Source organism: Talpa europaea (assembly GCF_964194135.1).
Source record: "Talpa europaea genome assembly, chromosome: 1".
NCBI lineage: Eukaryota > Metazoa > Chordata > Mammalia > Eulipotyphla > Talpidae > Talpa > Talpa europaea.
Window position 1 is genome coordinate 141,127,801 of NC_140073.1, and position 21,505 is coordinate 141,149,305.

At 39.6% G+C, this 21,505-nt stretch overlaps 1 protein-coding gene across 1 annotated transcript in view; it reads right to left on the reverse strand.

Annotated features, from left to right (window-relative positions):
• BARD1 (BRCA1 associated RING domain 1) overlaps window positions 1-21,255 on the reverse strand; it is a gene marked incomplete at its 5' end in the record, with an annotated part of 67,860 nt that extends 46,605 nt beyond the window's left edge. The window contains 3 exons of the mRNA XM_084230431.1: window positions 7,356-7,504; window positions 11,291-11,347; window positions 21,113-21,255. Of these exons, the coding sequence (XP_084086557.1) occupies window positions 7,356-7,504; window positions 11,291-11,347; window positions 21,113-21,255 (349 nt within the window). The remainder of the gene's footprint in view (window positions 1-7,355; window positions 7,505-11,290; window positions 11,348-21,112) is intronic.
• Window positions 21,256-21,505: the final 250 nt, after the last annotated feature.

A 21,505-nucleotide genomic window follows, 5' to 3' on the forward strand; every position in this document is an offset into this window, starting at 1 on the left:
AACATGGTAGGAGAGCAGAGATATATAGGAGGAGTTTTCTTTACATGATATATATTGTAACCTCTATGCATTGTGTTTTATACCTACCAATCTTGTCCACTAACAGAAGCTCAAGAAATAGCTACTGAATTAATATGTACACACTTCCACTTTCTAGTCCTGGAAGTAAACCCTCTGCAAATTATCTTTGCTTTTACTTTTAAGCCCATTCATATTCGCAACAACGAAAAAAATTCCCTTGACATTCTCTCCTCCAACCCTATACATACAAATAAAACATACCATAGGTGTTAGCACATAAGAGGAGCTAAGAAATTATTTGATATCCTCTCAAAACTTGACAAAGGAAGTTAGAACTCATTTCAAGAGCTGGAAGACAGCTTGAGTATCCTCCAGCCCAATCCTCTCATTGTAAAGATGAGGAATTAAAGAAAAGAGAGGATGAGAGCCTGCTAACTCCCAATAAAATGCTCTTTTCTCCACACAAATTGGATTATCAGGAAGCCCTTTCAGGTATTAAAAAAGGACATAGGAAAAGGCTGAAAAGCTGGAAAAATTACCACCACCAGAAGACAGGATAATAATGACTAGCAAATAATTTCATACTGACTGCTCTTCACTATCCAACTAAGACATTATATTTAATGAACTCCTTTGACCAACCAGGATACTTGGAATATCTCCCTATTAAAAAAGAAAATAGAAACTACTGAAATTATGGTATTTTTCCAGAGAACTCACTTCTCATTCAAGTTGAAGAGAACTCTGTGTAAAATGTTCCTTCCATTACAGAACCTAAAGAAAAATTTTAATGAATCAAGCTTTAAAACTAAGTTAATTTAAGAAGAAAACCAACGGCCAGTAGAGTTTGTCCTAATGACTGGCAACATCTACAGCATATGAAATAAATGTACCTCATGTCTTTAAGGTGTTATATAAAATTGTCACATATGCTAATTCCTGAGAAAATTTAGTACTTAAGAGATACATTTTCTACTACTTCTGGGAATAAATTTATTTTCATCATTCTCATGTCTTAAAATTTTAGTAAAAGGAAGTTTTGATATATTATTTTATATTTCTTTTATTGATAGATATTTTATAGTCACACAGAACATTGTTTTATTACTTTACCAGTGTAAAATTATTAATGTACCAGAGGTCTAATAGACAAAAACCTCAAATCTTTTCTAAAATTTAAAAATTTCTTCTACCTATATTGTATACAAAAAAACCTATTTTTATGATTTGTCAAATAAAAGACAGCACCATATAAATAAAAAGTAAAAAAAAATTTTGAAGAACAAGTAATTACTGAACTCCAGAAAGTTTAGAGACATAGTCCTCGCCTATCAAGACTTCAGTTCCACGCCACTCCAGTGCAAGCAGCAGCCCCTCCTCCTGTAGAAATGGAAGCAGCGCACTGGAAAGAGCACTGATAGGCCCAGTGGAGGCAGTGCTCCCACACTCCTCAACACCCAGCTAAACATCACCTGGTCCATAAAGCGGCATTAGACAAGATCTTGGAAATCAAAGCAATCAAAAGAAGTATCCACTCACACAGAGACTTTATGTCTAAATTCAACAAGGTCTTTTCTCACCAAGTCATTTCTGATACAATCTAAAATCGAGAGGAAAGGTCAAAATGAAATGTTACTAGGATTACTTTGTAAGACTGATTCAGGATTACAAAGATTTAAAGGTTAATCCTCTGGTATTCTACAAAAAGTTGTATTAGATTTTTATAACTGATTTTCTACACAGATGATGGCATTTTCAATTAAAAACAAGTGAAATTCTAAAATCTTCAATATTTATAAACCTTACAAAATGTAGATTTATGTATTTAAAGGAAAATTAAGGTTTGCAAATAGTAACAACACACTCAATAAACTGAAAACTCTAATCTAAATGGACAACAAAATTTCAGTCAGGTATACACATTTCCTAACTTATAAAGGAATGCAGAAAGTAAATACTCACGTAATTATATGTGCACAATTTCACTAATCATCAATAATAATAAATTTACTCAAGAAGATTTTAATTATGTATCTTGTCCTAACTAAGGACCACAACAACAAACATAGTTATAAATTCTGGATTTTAAACAGTATGTCTAAGCCAAGACTGCAAAACACAAAAACAGCACTACTGCTGGAAAATAAATCATACTATTAACAACTACAACAAATTTTATGTGTGACTGCATCTAAGCATGATAAATTATTATATTCATTTCACAAAGAAAAATATTGTTTCTTCCTCTACATAGTAAATTTCTTAATGACGACATTTAAAAGAATTCTGTTCTCTGAATTTAAATATTTGTAAGTACACCACAAAATATTGAGGAACAGCGATGCACATGTTGCTAAGGAGTTGTTTAGCCAAGTTTTTTCTTAAAATTTAACAATAAACTACAGAAAAGGGAGGCAATTAGAAAATGTGATTTAGCTATCATTAATCTACATCAAAGCATCATAATGATGTACATTGTGTGCCTTTCAAATTATTCTCTATTATAGGTTTCACCACAGAAGTTGAGAAATCTCTTTGACAAACTATTCCCTTATTAAAAATCAAAGGAAAGTGCTTTGCTACCATCTGTGCAACATTAACGCCTTCACTAAAGAATGATTATTCTGTAAGTTAAGAAGTATTCAGTTCTATTTTTACAAAAACAACAGCAAACAGCTATTCAAACACTCATCTTCATCTATTATAAAGAAGTCACAGCATATAAGAAATTCACTAACGACTAGCCTCTCTCATGAAAACAGAAACAGTAAAGGAAATTGTGATCCTATGAAAGCATAATCAAAGTATTTCTTTAATGTCACCAGCACTAACATATGCTTCACAGAAGTGACCAGCACCTGCAAGGTCCAATTTAATATGTTGGGGGTCAAGAGAAAATACAAACTTTTCAATTTAACTGCATTAGTAGAAAGCAGATTATCTTATGAAGAATACGGTAAAATTATCCATAAATGGTTGTCAGAAAAATTTATGACAATCTTCTCTTAAAAGTACAGTGAACTGGGAAATATCTGTTCAAGTATTCAGAAGCTCATTTTAAAAAGTATTACGATAAATCAGCCTTCTTTATCTCCAGTATACCATATGCTATGTCCATGATTTGACAAGTTCTTCCTAATTACCTACCTTAATTACAGTAATTATGTATTTTATAGTAAATGCAAGTAACAAGGTTCATTGGGAAGATAAACTGTGAAATACAGGGTTTTAAAAAAATAGAGAAAAGTGTGAGATGTCCAACCATTCCACTTATTTTTTTTTTTAAAGATTTATTTATTTATTTATACAAGCACTGGGTGCAGTCAGAAGCGCGGGAGGGTGAGAGAATTCACCAGAGCCAGAGCAGGGAGTAGAACAGGCAGACTGACTGAAGTACACTGCTGAGGGGAGCAGCGGGCGGCAGGAGAGATCTGCGCGCCATGCTTGACCGGTGCCGAGCGGCCGGGGATCGAACCGGCACTGCAGAGACTGCGGGCAGCCTTGCAACCCAGTGCTCAACCACTGCGCCACCGGGGAGGCCCCCATTCCACTTATTTTATCATCTTCAATACTTGGTCATTTAACAGAACTGAAGATGTTGGAGCGAGACCCTAGGGATCACTGAATACCATACCATCATTTTATACTGAGGTCCTTTTCCAATTTTCTCATTATAAAGAGGATATTTGTTCTCAACTGTTAGTTCCTTCTCCTATTTACTTGACATCCCTTTACTTTAGAAGTACTTGCTAGATAATAAAGAAACATAAAAGAACTGCATAACATATACTGAATGGATAAACTATAAAAAAACAAAGAGAAATACACCCAACAGTCCTCGAAAGTTTTTCACTGCTAGTTTGCTTGGAGGATCTCTGGAGGAAAAGCTGATGATTATATTAATAGAGTTTACAATCAGTAGAAAGGCTTTGTACCATGGAAATTACAGATCTGAATAGATTCATCTAAATTCATATCCTCTTCTGTAAAAATAGCAGAGGATGCTATCATTAAAAAATGAATTATTGAAATCAAAACCTATGAATTTGTTTTAAAATAGTTTTAATCTAGTCTCTTGGATCTGAATTAATCTTAGCACTGCCAATTTTTTTCCAACTCAATTCAACAAATCTAGGAAGTACATTTACTTCTAAAGAAAGCACTGAAACAATAAGCAAAGGACTAACAATATGACCACCCTTTGCATAACTAAGGTCCTCAATTTCCTCATCTACAGAACAAAGGGACTAAGGTCATCTTCCAACTCCTAAAATTATATATTATCCAAACAGTGAAATTCCAACCCATCGAAAAAGAAAAAGAAATAATGATGAAGTCAGCAAAGCTCAACTATGGTAACAAAGTAATATTACTTGCTATGAAAAGAAAAATCGACACAAAATGACCTTTGGGAAAAAAATCACCATAATTCTTTCACCAAACTACCGCCATTTCCTTTTTTTTTAAAGATTTATTTATTTGTTTGTTTGTTTATACATGCACTGGGTACAGTCAGAAGCGCAGGAGGGTGAGAGAATTCACCAGAGCCAGAGCAGGGAGCAGAGCAGGCAGAAGGACCGAAGTACACTGCTGAGGGGAGCAGCGGGTGGCAGGAGAGGTCTGCGCGCCATGTGGGACCCTCCTCCAGCGGCCGGGTAGCAGCCGGGGATCAAACCGGAGCTGCAGAGGCTGCGGGCAGCTTCGCAACCCAGCGCTCAACCGCTGCGCCACTGGGGAGGCCCAACTACCGCCATTTCTTAAGATGAGAAAGACAGCTTTCTGAGAGGTCTCAGGTCCCATATAAAACTTTTCCTGCATCCAGTAATTTTCCTAAATATATTTCTTAGTGATGAAAGATTTATGGTTCACAAAATATAAAAACCCCATACTGATGATTTCAGTACCAACAATATCAAACATACAGTAAACTACTGTGGTTTACAAGCTACAACACAATTTCTTGAGGAATATTTTTTTGTACCCACAGTATCTAGTAGTGCCAGTATGCCTTTATTGGCTACAGTCAACCCATCAAGTTTTATTACCCTGCTCCTCCCCCCACTCTTATCACCATTTAAAATGTCACATTACATGAATAACCTAAACAAAATGGGCAAATTACTAGAAATATATAACCATCCAGAACTGCATCAGGAAGAAACAGAAAACCTGAACAGAAAGATTACAAGTGAGGAAACTGAGGCAGTAATCAAAAGTTTCAACTAGGGGCCTCCCCGGTGGCGCAGGGATTGAGCATTGGGTTGCGAAGCTGCCCGAGGCCTCTGCAGCACCGGTTCGATCCCCGGCTGCTCCCCGGCCACCAGAGGAGGGTCCCACGTGGCGCGCAGACCTCTCCTGCCGCCCGCTGCTCCCCTCAGCAGTGTACTTCGGTCCTTCTGCCTGCTCTGCACTGCTCCCCACTCTGGCTCAGTGAATTCTCTCACCTTCCCACGCTTCTGGCTGTACACAGTGCTTGTATAAATAAATAAATAAATCTTTTTTAAAAAAAAGTTTCAACTAAAGATCACCATGGGTGGTGCAAGGGGTTAAAGACCCTGGTGGTGCAAGGGGTTAAGACGCAGCCTATAATGCTATCAGTAGGTAGGGCAGTTGCGGCAACACGAGTTCAATCCCCTGGTCAGGGAGCTGCCCACATGGCAGAGTAGACCTCTCCTGTCTCGCCCATTGCTCCCTATTTTCTCCCTGAGTTGTACATTTCCTTAATTCCCTTTCCCTTGTAAATAAACCTTTTATTAACCTTTTGTGTGTGCCTGTAGCAGAATATTAATAAGTCCCTTTTAAGCGCCCGGGTGAGGACCCACAGCCAGGCAACCCGTTTTATAAGGGGTTGCTCCTTAACACCCTCAGCGGTGTATTTCAGTCAATCTGCCGGTTCTGTTCCCCACTTTGTCTCTGGTGAATCCTCTCAAACAGCCCCCCCACCCCGTGCCTCTGGCCTGTACTCCAGTTCTTGTTTGCATGAATAAAAATCTTTTAAAAAAGAAAAACTAACGACCACCACTAGACAGTTCTACTAGTGAATTCTACCAAACTTTCAAAGACAAACTAACACCTAACCACAAATGCATTCCAAAAATGAAGGGGGAATACTTCCAAACACATTTTATGAGCTCAACATTACTCTCATACCAAATCAGACAAAGATATCACAAAAAAAGCGAACTACAAAACAATTTCCCTGATGAACATAGAAGCAAAAGCCGTCAACAAAATCTTAGCAAACTGAATGCAACAATGCATTAAAGGGATCATGAACCATGACCAAGTGGGATATATTCCAGGGACAAAAGGATGGTTCAACATCAGAAAATCAATCAACATAATTTACCACATCAACAAAAGGAAAAATAAAAATCATATAGTCATGTCAATAGTTGCAAAGAAGGCATTTGAAAGATTCAGTATCCATGAATGATAAAAACCATCCCAAACATGGGGATGTAAAACATAAAGACTCCATTAAAAAAAAAACTGAAAAAAAATAAATTAGTTAGAAGGCACAACAGAAAGATATATAATTAATACACAGAATCTAAATCTTAAAAAACATTAACCCCAGGGCCTCCCTGGTGGTGCAAGGGGTTAGGATACAACCTATTAGACTGACCACAGCCACTGCAGCACGAGTTCAATCCCCAGCCAGGTGGCTACCCACATGGCGCAGCAGACCTCTCCTGTCTCGCTCACTGCTCCCTTCAGCAGTGTATTTCAGTCAATCGGCCTGTTCTGCTCCCCACTCTATCTCTCGTGAATCCCCTACCCCCCACACCTCTGGCCTGTACCCCCATTCTGTATGCATGAATAGATAAACCTTTAAAAAAAATTAACCCCAATTACTAGAAAAGAAAATGAGTATAAGATTTCTACTCTTTCAAAATGTATTCAATTAATTCACTCTAGAAAAGTGATCCAAGGAAAACTGTTTTATTCCTCCCGTAAAATGTACTTAAGTGAGTGACACACAACTAAGGACAAATCACTGGTCCATATGGATTACACAGAAATCATCACAGAAATCATAACTGTAAAAAGCAGGCAATAAAGATGGTGAAAAAGTCTTTCTGTTGCTTCTGGTCCTAATTGCATGTATGACATTAAGGTCATTTAACCTCTCTAGGCCTGGGTTTCTTACCTATAAAATAAGGAAATTAAGACTTAAGTATCTCTGAGGAAGCTGTCATTTCTCAAAATAATTCCAAACACCCAAAATCTTAAAATCTGAAATATGATACTCAGAATTCCTAACAGATTCTACATGTGGCGAATATGAACTCATCAGTCACTTAACTAAGAGAAAAAGTGGTGCATCTCACCTGAAAGTTTATCGTCATGCAGCAAACTTCGAAGCTTATTACAAAGCTGGATCATGCTGTCCAATTGTCTATTTATCTTCACGTCTTGTATCCAGGCTGGGGTGTAACACACTGGACATCCAGTTCCAATGCAGTCACTTACACAATTACTTAAAAAGGAATAAAAAGTTATGTATCAACACATTCAGCAGAATCTGAATTCCAAAAAAATAAGCAGAATTTGAACAAAATAGATGAAGTAGAGGCTGTTCTACCAGGGGTCAATGATAAAATATTTGTTCCAACAGTGTTCTGGAAAATACCATGCACACACAAAACCTAAATCTAAGGTTGCTTATGTAATTTGCTATGAAGAAACTTTGCATAGCCAGACATAAGTCTGCATAATTTTTAAACTGCATAGAAGCAGTTTAGAAGTCTGCTTCTAAAACATTAAGCAGAAACAAACATTTTTAGAACCTAACGCACAGCAGCTACACATCTCAACCCTCCAGAACTTAAACCTTAACACTGTGTTCCATGTAAATATTTAAAATTACTATGAGAATGAGAAAGGTATTTTTCATTATTTTTGGACAAGTGTCTACAGATTTTAAAGTAGTTCTTGAGAAAAAAATCATTGGTCTAACTTTCAAATACTTTCATAACATGCAGAATCAATTGAATTATCTTGAGTTATCTGACCAAGATCTCATAGTCAGGAGGGTTTTCTTAACTTTGAGGCTACAAATTCTTTACAAATATGATGAAGGAAGATGTAAGTCTTTTTTTTTTTAATAAAAAAAGGGGGGGTGGGAAAACAGTTTTGCAATCTCATGAAATCTGTGAATCTGCAATATTAGAAACTTCAAAGTCCACGCCTTTCTTAGCTTCACCAGATAGGGTCTGGCAAAACGGGGTAATAAAATACAATAGTTGTAGATGCAATCCTTTTCAGAGAATCCCTTCTTTGTAGACACAGAGGAGTATTATACAATATTCAACGCCTTCAGAAAGTCTGTGGCATATTCAACGCCTTCAGAAAGTCTGTGGCATTTCTAGTATTTTATCCTAATATCATAACATAAATCCTGACATAAATTAACCCAGTAAATATAAAATCAATCTGTAAACCACAACCTCCCACCTCGCCACCAAAGATGTTCCAAAAGGGCAAATTTCTTTAGCTAAGAAACATTTTTAATTAGCTCATAATTAAGAACTCTTAAGGACCTCCCTGGTGGCGCAAGGGGTTAAGGTGCAACCTATGAAGCAACCTGCAGCCTCTGCAGCATGAGTTCGATCCCCAGTAGGCCAGGGAGCAACCCACATGACACAGCACACCTCTCCTGGATTCACACCATTGCTCCCTGCAGCAGTGTACTTCTGTTGCTCTGCCTGTTCTGTTCCCCACTCTGTCTCTGGTGAATCCTCTCACCCACCCCACACCTCTGGCCTGTACCCCAGCTCTTATACGCATAAATAAATAATTCTTTAAAAATAGAACTCTTAACTTGGAACCCCAAAATAGGTAAACTCTTCCCCTCAGGGGATGTGAATAATCAATTGTTGTGCAATATTTAATTATTTGAGGAACACCAGTGAAATGCCACCAATGCCTCCCTGGTGGCATCAGGGTTAAAGTCGCAATGCTATCAAGATATGGCCAGGGAGCTAACCCACATGGCACAGTAGACCTCTCCTGTCTCGCCCACTGCTCCCCTCAGCAGTGTATTTCAGTAGATCTACCTGTTCTGTACCCCGCTCTGTCTCTGGTGAATCCTCTCATCCACTGTATCTCTGGCCTACACCCCAGTTCTTCTATGGACAAATAAAAATAAATATTAAAAAATAAAAGGAATAAAGTCAAAATCTACTCAATCAACAATTATACCACCTCGTTTCTAAGATGAAGAAAATGAAATCTAATTAATTAAGACACTAGAAAACAAAAGCCCATTTTATATATGCTAGAATGTCTGCTTTACATCTGTCCTCAAATTATTTCGTATACATTTATCCAGATTTCCAGAAAACAATGTATCATTCCTGAAAAGATCTGCCTAACTCGGTGCGCCAATATTTTCCAAATGATCAATGCATGATGTCATAAAGTCATGCAGGGTAAACAGATTCATTCCAAGTACAAGATAAACCAATGAAAATTAAAGCAACAGAATACAGAAAGTTTACTCATACAGTTTCAGAGTCTACACTATAAATATCTAAAGAAATAGCATTTGTCAAGTTGTAGTACAGTTACCAAAGAATAATATCCATAATTATCTATAAATGGCTATTAAAACATTCCTTTCTCCAACTATATAAGACCAAATTTTCTTCACATGTTCCAATCAAAAATATGTATCCCAACAAATTACACACAAGCAGATGAAAATCTAATTGTCTTCTAAACAAGCAGGATCAGTTAAGAGATTTTCAAAAATATAAATAAAATAGTGCCATTCTTTGTTCTGTAAGATACTCACTTTACTTAGAGTATTATATTAGAATGTGTATAAATGGGTTTATCAACATTTTTAAATGAGTTAATATTTTTTAAATATCTGTTTTATACAGTAAACACATACATAAACAAAGGCTCTGCAGTCGGGGAGGGGCCCATTTATTGCTATGAAGATCAGGAGGCAGGAACAGGTTGAAGCAGAGGATGGTCAAAAGATCTGCTGCAAAGATATCAAGTTTGAAATCCCTTTCATCACCCAAATGGAGATAGCAAAGAACCACAGGTACGATTTCCTACCCCATTCTCTGGGCGGATACACCCCACATAACAGATCTACATTCACTGATGGGGAGAATCCTGACATTATCACCATTAAAAGAATAAATTGAAATTGTTTTAAAAAAGAAGTAATAGATCTACATTTCTAGAAACAAAATAAAAATCCCAACACAGCTTCACCTACACATCCCAGCTTACTTCAGTCACAGTGAATTTTTCCACATGTGCTAAACTTCATACTGTAGTTAGCTCAGACTATCAGTCACAACTTGAATTAAAAGACTGATTCAAAGGAGTCTATATTAGCTCTCGCTCACAGAGATTACACTAAGATGTTCAGTCCTTCACTTGGTTTTTCTGGAGAAGGAATTAGGATAAGATAGAAATCTAATATTTAAACTAGGTCTTTCATGTTATAACATTATGGACATAATTTCACAGTAACTGTTTTGGATTCAATTATATCCCCCAAAAGGTGTTGAAATCCTAACTCCCTGTACCGTAAAGATGCCCTTATTTGAAAATAGGATCTTTGCAGATGACCAAGTAAAAATGAGATCGGGTGAGTCCTAAGCCCATATAACTGGTATCCTTATAAAAGGGGGAACTTTGGGTAGAGACAAACATGCACACAGGACAGATCCATGTGAACATGAAGGCAAAGATCAGTGATACACCTATAAGCCAAAGATTGACAGAAACCAAACAGTTTCCCCTAGAAGGAAGGAAAGAAGCATGGAAAGGATTTTCTCTCAGAAGGAGAAGGAACTAAAGTCCTCAGAAGGAACTAAAGCTCTGGAGACTTCTAGTCTCCAGAGTATGAGACAAGAAATTTCTGTTGTTCTAAGCCACCTATTTTTTGGTACTTTGTTACAACAGTCCTAGAAAACAAATATAAGAGAGGGCCTCCCTGGTGGCACAGGGGTTGAGTAGCAGCACTATCAAGATAAGGCCAGTCATTGCAGCATGGAGTTATATCTCCTATCCCCTGCCAGGGAGCTAACCCACATGGAGCAGCAGACCTCTCCTGTCTCGCCCACTGCTCCTCTCAGCGGTCTATTTCAGTAGATCCGCCTGTTTTGCTTCCCTCTGTATCTCTGATGAAACCTCTCACCCACTGCACCTCTAGCCTAAACCCCAGTTCTTGTATGCATAAATAAATAAAAATATTTTTTAAATAAGTAAATAAAGTTACATGTTTTTTACTTACCAACAGAAGATGTGCTCACATCCACCTAAACACACAGGCTCTCTCAGAATATTAGTGCTGTTTGGAGAAAGGAAAACAGTCAAGACAGGTCAGTGTTCAATAAATGTTTTAAATTCTACATTTCATAAATCCAAGTCTCAATACTAGTGTTTCTTTCTCAAAGCAGAAGATATTAAGAATATATTCACTTGAAAGGCTGTTACTCCTTGGTTAAATATACACCTGCTGAATTAAAATAGCAACTCTCAGACTGTACAAACTCCAACATTTTTCTAATTCATGTAACTCAGGAGTCACATAAACTAACTTTGCTCAAGAATCACTCGAGCTCTTACAGGCAAAATCAACCACTGCTTGCTTCTTTTGACTATTAAAATATATCTTCACCCAGTGATTCAAAGTATAGGCCATAAATCTCAAAATGAGACACAAAAGAATGACCACAAATATATTGTCCAAATGAGAATATTTCCGTGCTCAAGGTAGTAAAAGGGAGTGATAGTATTTTGGGACAAGTACAAACCAGGATTGCCCCTGGAAAAATCAGGACATCTGCTCACCTTAATCATAAAAATTCATGGCTTCTCGTAAGAAAACATTGCTTTATGACAACAGTTAAATAGTCACCTATTTTTCATAAATACAGTCATTGTTAAAAATACGTTCATTCGGTTCACAGGAAGTAGATTGCTTTGTTCTCTAAGTAACTACAAGAAGTAGGAATCACCAAGTTGATAGTCTACACTTGAATCATAGCACTGAGGAAGATGGAAACACAATTATTCCCGACCTTTTCCATCAAAATGCCTGTAACATTTGATAAACCTAAGAAGGTAATGGTACGTACTGATAAACACACATCAAATTATTATACTCAGAGGGTGCAGTTTAGCAAGAGCAAACAGAAGTAAAGCATTTCAAGGATGAACATTTATAGTGCTTGGGTTTATTACGCTAGCCCTAGAGCCTTTAGGTATTTACACCATTGTTATCCAGTTACCTCTATATACTTAACATATTACCAATAAAAAGTTTGCCACGTTACTTGGAAGATTAAAATTATCACTTTGTACATTTTAAGAAATATGAACTCTAAAGTAAAATTAAGTTTCCAGAAAGACAGCTAAAAACAGTATGCATCCACAATGTTATCCTCAAGACACTGAAAATGGGGCACACTATTACAAAACCCAGCACTTTTAAAAACTCACAATACCTGTTTTTTCTTTCACATTAAGTAGAACACAATGATAAAAATCAGACTTGTGATGTGCCAGACACTTTTGTGATTCTGGCAATTTAGATGATCTGTTACAATGTTCATGCTACCCCTATAATATAGGTTTATTATCTGACCTACCAAATTTAACCTGTTATCACCCAATAGTGTTGAACTCTAATTCATTACAAGCTCTGCCTCTAAAATCTCAACAGTGGCTGCAATCTCATCTCTTTCTATAACATTCTTCCCCTATCCCTTTAATTCTATTACCCTGACCAAACACCTCTACTTCCATGTTGCTCTCCACCTTGAGAGAACTCCATTTAGTCCATTATTAGCTGGATTCTCTAGCCAGCCCAGGCCAGAGAGTCAACTGCTTCGGAGCCAACTCCACCACCACCCTATTTCCACTGTCTTAAGACCCTCATAGATGCCAATCTACAGTGCTAGATAGGTCCCAATAGCCGCTCCTGAATAACCATTACAAAGACAGAACGAATCAGACAAACACGCAATGCTTACAAAACTAAAACTTTAAAAACACCAAAGCTATCTAAACAAGACGGCAAGATAGCACCATCTTCCAAATATTGAGAATAAAAGTAAAATGTCATTTATAGTTCTTAAATCAGAATAGCATTAGACATCTTGTGGATAACAAGGGATGCCAGAGAACAGTTAAGTCTTCAAAAAAATAATTTAAAATGATTGTGTAAGTTGAATTCTATATGCATTTTCTTCCATAACAGGAAGTTATTAGATAGCAGGTAATAAGAAAGCTCATTTTCCAAAGCAGGAAGCTAATAAATGACTAAAATGGGGAGGAATCAAGAAATAGCAATAGAAAACATATTACTCGGCAATGTAGAACCAAAACAGACAAAAGAGGTCCAGAGTAGAACTTCAGGGTGAGAAGAAATGAGAGAAAATAATGTTTTCATTATAGCCTCCATCCTACTGACTTTGTCAACTATGTTCCTTATAATTTCACTAAAAAATTTTAATGTAAAGGCATATGGGCAATGATATTTACTCCAGCACTGCATTACTGCAAAAGCATGAAAAGAATCTAAATTTCTATCAACCAGAAAACAGCTGAACCATGCTACACTGTCCTTATGTATCATAGCCTCTCATCTGAGGTAGATAATGCTTATATAAAAAAAGAAAAACTCTTAAAAGATGTAAGATATTGATCATAGTGGGTAGGTAAGGAAGTGAATTCAGATCTACTATGATTCTTTTAACAATTACTTACTAACCACACACCCTGTGTTATTTTTAATTCGTTGGCATATGTGCACATTACTTTCAATTTTGAAAAACTTTATTAAAAATATAAATTATATTTTATTGAAACTGTAAAGAATACACAGTATAATTTTTCACAGTCTGCTAATATCCAAGCCAGGCAACCTTTCCTCTCACTGCTTCTCAAAACACGCTTTTTTAATCAGGCCACTGTCTGGATCAATGCTCAATACCCTATGCACAGTTCCAACCCACAACTGCTCAGACTGCTCTTCCCAGCCTTCACTATATTTTCTCCTCCCCAAAACAATGAAAGCCCAACACAGTATCCAAATACTATCAAGGATGGTGTAATAAAAATGATACTAAACAAAGGAGCCCGGTAATTCATTGATGTTAGAGTCCATTTCAACATTAATATGAAATCTGCACCAGGCATCACTTTACTAAGGAGTTTATAGTTTTACAAGCCAAGATAATATATGGCATGAGAAGTACAAAATGCTCCAAAGTTACTACAGATAGCATCCAGTTGGGACTCTGCAATCAATGTTAAAAACCCCTGCAATCAATGTTAAAAACTAAATATTTTGTACTTTATCTGCCTTGTCTCTAAAATAAATTGTAGCCCTATAGACCAGAGATCTTGACTTTCATTTGCTCTGAGCTCCCCAACACATTATTATCTACTTAGCACAACGCTGTAAGAATAGCAAGATTTTAATAAATCCTTAGTGAACGAACCAATTGGAGGAGTATATAGAAATGTGCATTTAAATTAACAATTCTATTTTATACTTTCCCTACTTTTTATTTGATATACATATATATTAGAGAGAAAAATCCCAGAAGAATAAGATATTTGCATGGTAACAGGATTTCTATACCTTGAAAATTCAGCCACTCTATTGTTTTCCCACCTGCAGTCAGATTTCTATTACTTTACACGTATTTAATTTAGAAAAATAGGAGCAGTTAAAGGATTTTAAGTTGGGCCTCCCCTGGTGGCGCAGTGGTTGAGTGCTGGGCTGAAGCTGCCAGCGCCGGTTCTACCAGCGAGGGTCCCACATGGTATGCAGACCCCTCCTGCCGCACCCGCTGCTCCCCTCAGCAGTGTACTTCGGTCCTTCTGCCTGTTCTGCTCCCTGCTCAGGCTCTGGTGAATTCTCTCACCCTCCCGCGCTTCTGACTGTACCCAGTGCTTATATAAATAAACAAATAAATCCTTAAAAAAATAAATAAAGGATTTTAAGTTAAGGAAGAGCTCAAGAGTAAGAACAAATTTTTTTCAAAATAAGTTCTCTTGATATTAAATTTTCTTTGAGAATAAAAACATGAAAGTAAATTCAGTTGAGATCACAATACTGAGACAGACCTATTTCTTAACTGACCGGCTCCCTAAGATTCCAGGAGATATCAACTGCCATTGAATACTGGGCAAGATGGCTACCACAGTGCTCTTACACTGCAGAAAATCCCCAAAGTATTTTTAAGTGAGGACCAATACATTTTACACCAAAATTCATAGGACCCCCAAGTCGATTAAATAATTTGTTGTGTTTATCTTTAGAAGAATAAACAAGAGTATTATCAAGTAAAGGATCCATCTTACTTTAGTTATTTTGTATGACAGATTCAAATAAATCATAAGGGTAAAATAAGAAATCATGCCTAATTTTTGGGAACAATAAATACTGAATAAATCCATGAGTTAAATATCCCAAAAGTCAAATGGGTAATAAAATTCTATCTATTAGTAACTAATTATAATTTGTTCTACTGTTATGAAACAGACAAGCCACAGACAATATAATGTACACCCAACTCTAGTTCTGGTTATCTTATCTTCTATTCCCTTTCCTCCAAAGCAAAACACAATCTAAGTAACTGCTGACTTTCTTCTATCTTTAAGGCTTCACCTTTTCTACCAAATATCCAAAGGTTGTGTTTCAGTGCCTACACATGGGCATTCCTCTTTATAAGCAAATCCCCACTCACATCTTAAAGTATGCCTTCAGTAACTATCTCTATGCAAAAGATTCTCAAATTTCCACTCTCAGTCTAAAATTGCTCATCTAAGTCCTGACTGCTATGACAGTAAGTTCTCCCTTTGATATGAAGATGGTATGAAAGGTGCTCTAAGGGTCTTGTAAGTTTCTCCGCCTGCCACAAGCCCTGTGTAACACCAGTGTGTGCAGGCCTGTAGTCACTGTTTACTCTGGGTCATTAACCCCAGGAACCTATGGAGGATTCTTGGCAATTCAGATTAAATTAGCCAGGTCCTTCTAACTTTTTCCTTCACAAAGCTCCCTTAAATGGGGTCCTAACTTGGGCCTACCTGGTGGCACAGGTGGTTTAAGCGCAGCGCTGTGCAGCTGTCCACAGTCTCTGCAGTGCCGCAGAGATGCCCACATGGCGCGGCAGACCTCTCCTATCTAACCCGCAGTTCCCCTCAAGCAGTGTATTTCGTCAGTCTGCCTGTTCTGTTCCCCGCTCTGTCTCTGGTGAATCCTCTCACCCTCCCGCAGATCCGGCCTGTACCCCAGGGTTCTTGTATAAATAAATAAATAAATCTTTTAAAAAATTAAAAAAAAAAAATGTGGTCCTAACTTAACCTATATTATTTCATATATTATTTTAACACTAAGACATTACGGCCCAGCACTGTGACTACAAATGTGAACCCATCTATGTGAAATGTGTAGTATAGCTGAAGAAGACAGACATCAAAGAATCAGAATACCACATAAATAAATTTCACACGCTGGAGTGATATGTTTGCTAACACCAATGATCTATGGCCTTTTCTGTATATATGTCAAACTTCAATAAAAAATTTCAAACATGGGCCTCCCTGGTGGCGCAGCGGTTGAGCGCTGGGTTGCGAAGCTGCCAACAGCCTCTGCAGTGCCAGTTCGATCCCCGGCTGCTCCCCACCACCGGAGGAGGGTCCCACATGGCACGCAGACCTCTCCTGCCGCCCACTGCTCCCCTCAGCAGTGTACTTCGGTCCTTCTGCCTGCTCTGCTCCCCGCTCTGGCTCTGGTGAATTCTCTCACCCTCCCGCACTTCTGACTGTACCCAGTGCTTGTATAAATAAATAAATAAATCTTTAAAAAAAAAAAAATTTCAAACAATAGTTTGCATCCAATGAACATTACTAATTATGGAATCTACGAACTGCAGTTAGTCTTAAAAGTAAGTTAGTCCACCGTCCTCACTTTATAGATGAGAACAGCAGAGTCCCTGGAAAGTTACACAAATACTGTCCTTAGGAAGTAACTGTGAGCCAACTGAAGAGTTTGTTGTAAAGCTACTAGTCACTGTGATTGTCCCTGTCTTGACTCTCTGCCCACTGACTCACTTGCCCTTTATTCTACTATACTTGTTAGCATAGTTACTTGTAATTAGCACTCCCCCCACCTGGCTCCACCTATTAAAATTCATCCAAGGCCCAATTAAAAAGCCCATGAAGCTTTTCTCTCCTGGCTCCACTCAAGCACCCTTCTTTGCATCCCCCTGGCCTTCATTATAGTTTACCCTGAACTGCACAGAATTTTATTTTTCATAATTAAGTGTACGCTTTTTTAGGGCAGGAAATGTCTCACCATATCGCCACTAGCGTAGTGCCTCAGTGACTGCCAGCTGTCCTAATAAACAGCACCAGAGCAAACCATAACGAAAAGGGAGTAATCGTCCTACTTAAGGATCCCTACCCTATAAGAAGGGCTCTGAACACTTGAAACTAGCAAAGAAGGCAAAAGTTGAATGTTGGGGTTCAGGAAATCTACCCTTTAGAATTTTACAAACATATATTTGCACTTGGAACATAACAGGCATCACCATTCTAAGTACCTTATAAATATGAAGTCATTTCATTCCCATAACAACCTTATTCTATAGGTACTACTACTGAATTATTTTGCATATGACAGAAAGGAAGCACATAAAAATGGAGTAATTTGTCCGAAATCACTAAGAGTCTAATCCATGCTCTTAATCACTAAGCTGTGTTATCTCAAATAGCAGAAAAAAAAACATTAATCTTAATAACCTTTTAAACAAGATATAATTCAGAAAATCAAATCACCCATCCCCAAAGAAAAAACTTTTTTTTGACATTTTTACTAAAAGTTGATATAAAAAAGCAGTAGAACTCTAAGTCACAATTGTCACGGATGTGAAGCCTCCCCTAAAAAAGTATATATGTCAAGAGGTACCTAATTACTTTAATTCACAATGTAATGTCAGGACACCTGGGCTTTTACACTACAGCTCCTATTATCATTTTCTGCTTCCTTTAGGAACACATTATTACTATGTTTGCTGCCGGCCTCTCAAATGAGATGGTCTTCCTGTCTCATTTTTCCAGATCTTTAAATAGCTTCTATCTGGTTGTAAAGCTTGGATCTAACACAAATGTCACATCTGGCCTCTTGAACAATTTCATCAGTTTCACCTTGGAGCCATACTTATGTTAAAGGTCAAGAAAGGATGCCCTGTAATGTAGCCAATCCACCCTCACCAGCAAATCATGCACTCTGCAAAATAGATCCAATGTGCTACACAAGACAGATGACAGCTGGGAACATGAGACAGATGACAGCTGCAAGCTGAATGTGAGGGTAATCGGGGTAATCACCAGCTCACTGGTGGAACTTTGAAACTCTGTAAAAGGACACACTGACATACAATTTCAAATAATATGACACTGCACTGAATGGTGGGTAGCAAGAGCAAAAAACAGAATATGAGTTGCTCCTTTTCAGCAACGATGTCAGGCAGTTACTAGGCAGCAGCAGAAGTGCAAAGAATGAGGTTCCCCCCACCCATAGTTAAGGTGCAACTGGCCAACTTTTATTCACTACAACACCACACTGGAAGAGACACTAAAAAAAGGAAAGCAAAATTGTTCTAAAATCCCAAGTGATTAAAGAATTTTGCACCAAAAAGTCTTTTTAAACATAAGACATTTTACCTGTTAAAATAGCTTTGCACACTGCTGTCCGCATATCCACTCAACTCAATAGTCTTTCTCTACAGCCCTGGGGCTAACAGTGGTTTTTCACAATTTTAAGAATTGTTTAAAAAAGGGGGAGGGGCCTCCCGGGTGGCGCAAGGGGTTAAGATGCAGCCTATGAAGCCATCCACAGCCGACCTCTCCTGCCTTGCCCGCTATTCACCTCAGCAGTGTATTTCAGTCAATCCACCTGTTCTGTTCCCCACTCTATCGCTGATGAATCCTCTCACCCCCCACACCTCTGGCCTGTACTCCAGTTGTTACATGCATAAATATTTTTAAAAAAGAACAAAGCCAGCAAAGAAAATATTTAACATCTGATCCTCTATAGAAAAATTTAAGAGTCCTATATTAAACCATGCCAAGAAAGCGATGAAATTTAGTTAATCCATCAATAATAGCTCATATATATATCATATATATACCACTGGATTCAATACCATTCCCCAGCCAACTAAGTTTATAGTGAATGTCTGGAGCATCCCTGACATCTACATTCAGTCCTTTGGCTCTCACTGTCAGTTCACTTCAGTCGGAAACTGGAAAAATATGTGGTAGGGAATAAACTGGTTTCTTTTTTTAGAATTCAGGACAACCTATAGATTACTGACATGGATTACCTCTTTTGTCTATTTCACACCATGCAGCAACCAAACTAAGTTATTTTTAGCACCAACTATTCTTTGACAACCAGCAACACTCAATAATTTACATGTATAATTTCATTTAGTTTCTTCTCCCCCGTAAAACACAAGTTTCTAACGGGCTGGGAATTTTGTCTGCTTTGTTCACTAATGAATCCCCAATGCCTAGAGCAGTATCTGGCACTGTGTAGACGCTTGATAATTGTTTTATTATTTTTAATGAATCCTCACAGAGGATGAGCTGAGAGCTATGACACTGAGGCATACAAAGGGTGAATGACAGGACACTCATGAGTATCAAATCAGGTATTACACTTCTGCACCAAAGAAAAATGTCCCACCAGAATATCTAATTTTCTTCAACTATTAAGGTGTGATTTCCTATTACTGCAACCAGCAGAAGCAATTTTAAATTTCCTAGTCTCAGATGTATGATCCATGTGCTATGGGAAAACACCCACAATGCTGTCTTGATGTACTCATTCTAGGAAAAGTCAAGCCACTTTACTGGGTGCAATGATGTCATTTCGTCAAGGGTTTTAAAGACTTCGTAAAATGAAAAGTAATCGTGTCGCTGTGACAGTACCTCCTTTTCATTTTTAAAGAGCGGCTACCTTACTGACAAGAAATTAAGCTCAAGTAGGAAATCAGCAGAAAAAAAAATTCAGAACTAAATCCCAAAAAAGAAACACGGTCCCGACACCTACACCTACATGCCAAGAAAAAAAGGGGCAGTTTTTAATACCGAGCTGCGCACACAGCAGGTGCTCAATTAATGCTTTTGGAAGAAATGCAAAGCGAGATGAGCCATTCTTAAGCTTTAGATACTTTCTTGCTTTCTATAAAGAGCTACACCGGAATCTAGAAAACCTAAATAAGAGACCAGGAAAAAGAGTAACTATAAGAAAGAAAAAATCAAAATCAAAGAACAACTATAAACCAGAGACACACTATGGGGGGGGGGCAGGGAAAAGGGGGGTGCAATTGTATGGGGAATATAAAAATTAAAAAAAAGAAAGTTACAGGAAAAGGAGAAGCAAGGAGTACCAGCCAAGAAAATGTCTTCGGATGGAATGAAAACCTTAAACTGAGCGACCCCCATGGTGTTAACAGGAAAACGTGACAAACACCATCACCCCTAGGAGCTGGAACCCCGAACCCCAGCGTCTGTAGGACAATCCGAGGGACGAGAAACCGCAGTCACCAGCACCCCGGCCCGCCCGGCTCCTCGCGGCTCCTCCCCCGAGGCCCGGGCCCCCGGGAGGCGGCAGGGCGAGCTGGCCCGGCGACAGCGGCCTCGCGTCCAGCGCCTGGAATCGGGGGCCCCCGCCCCGGGGTCGGCCGGTACCGGGTGCAGACGCCGGACCCCCCCCAGCCCCTAATTCCAGCCCCGGGGGCGGGGCCAGGGCCCGCGCTCCCAGCCACACCCCCGGCCGCTCAGACCCGCCAAAGTTCGAAAACTGCAACCCCAGCAGCGCGCGGGCGGGCGGGGGTGGGGAGCCCGGGGGCCGGGGGACCGGGGGGTCGGAGGGGGGTGCTGAAGAGCCCGGGGGGCGGGGGGGACGCGCGGGGCCGACCCGGGCAGGTGCGGCCGGACCCCGGCGGGCTGGAGGGAGGAAACGCGCGGCCCGGACGACCCCCCACCCCGGGGCCCGGCGCGCGGCCACCCCCACGGCCGGTCGTACCAGCGCGAGCAGCGCAGCAGCTTCTCCAGCCGGTCGAGCGCGGCGCGGCTGTGGGCCCAGGCCCCGCGGCCGGCCGGCTCCATGGCGGGCGCGGGGCGAGGCTGGTTCCCGGAGCGGGCCCGCGGCCGCCGGCTGCCCGGCATCGCCCCGCCCGGGCGGAGGAGGCTCCTCGGAGAGCGGCCCAGGCCGGCCGAGCCACGCCCGGGGCCGCAGACCACCCGCCCGGCCCCGCACCAGCGGTTCGCGCTTTGCCGCCCGCGGGACGCCTGGGGGCGGGGCGGGGCCAGGCCGCAGAAACGCGCCAAAAGCCCGGGCGCGCGGCACCGGGGGGCGGGGCCGCGGAGACACGCCCACCGGGCTGAGTTCGCGGGAGCAGGGGAAGGGACGGGGCCG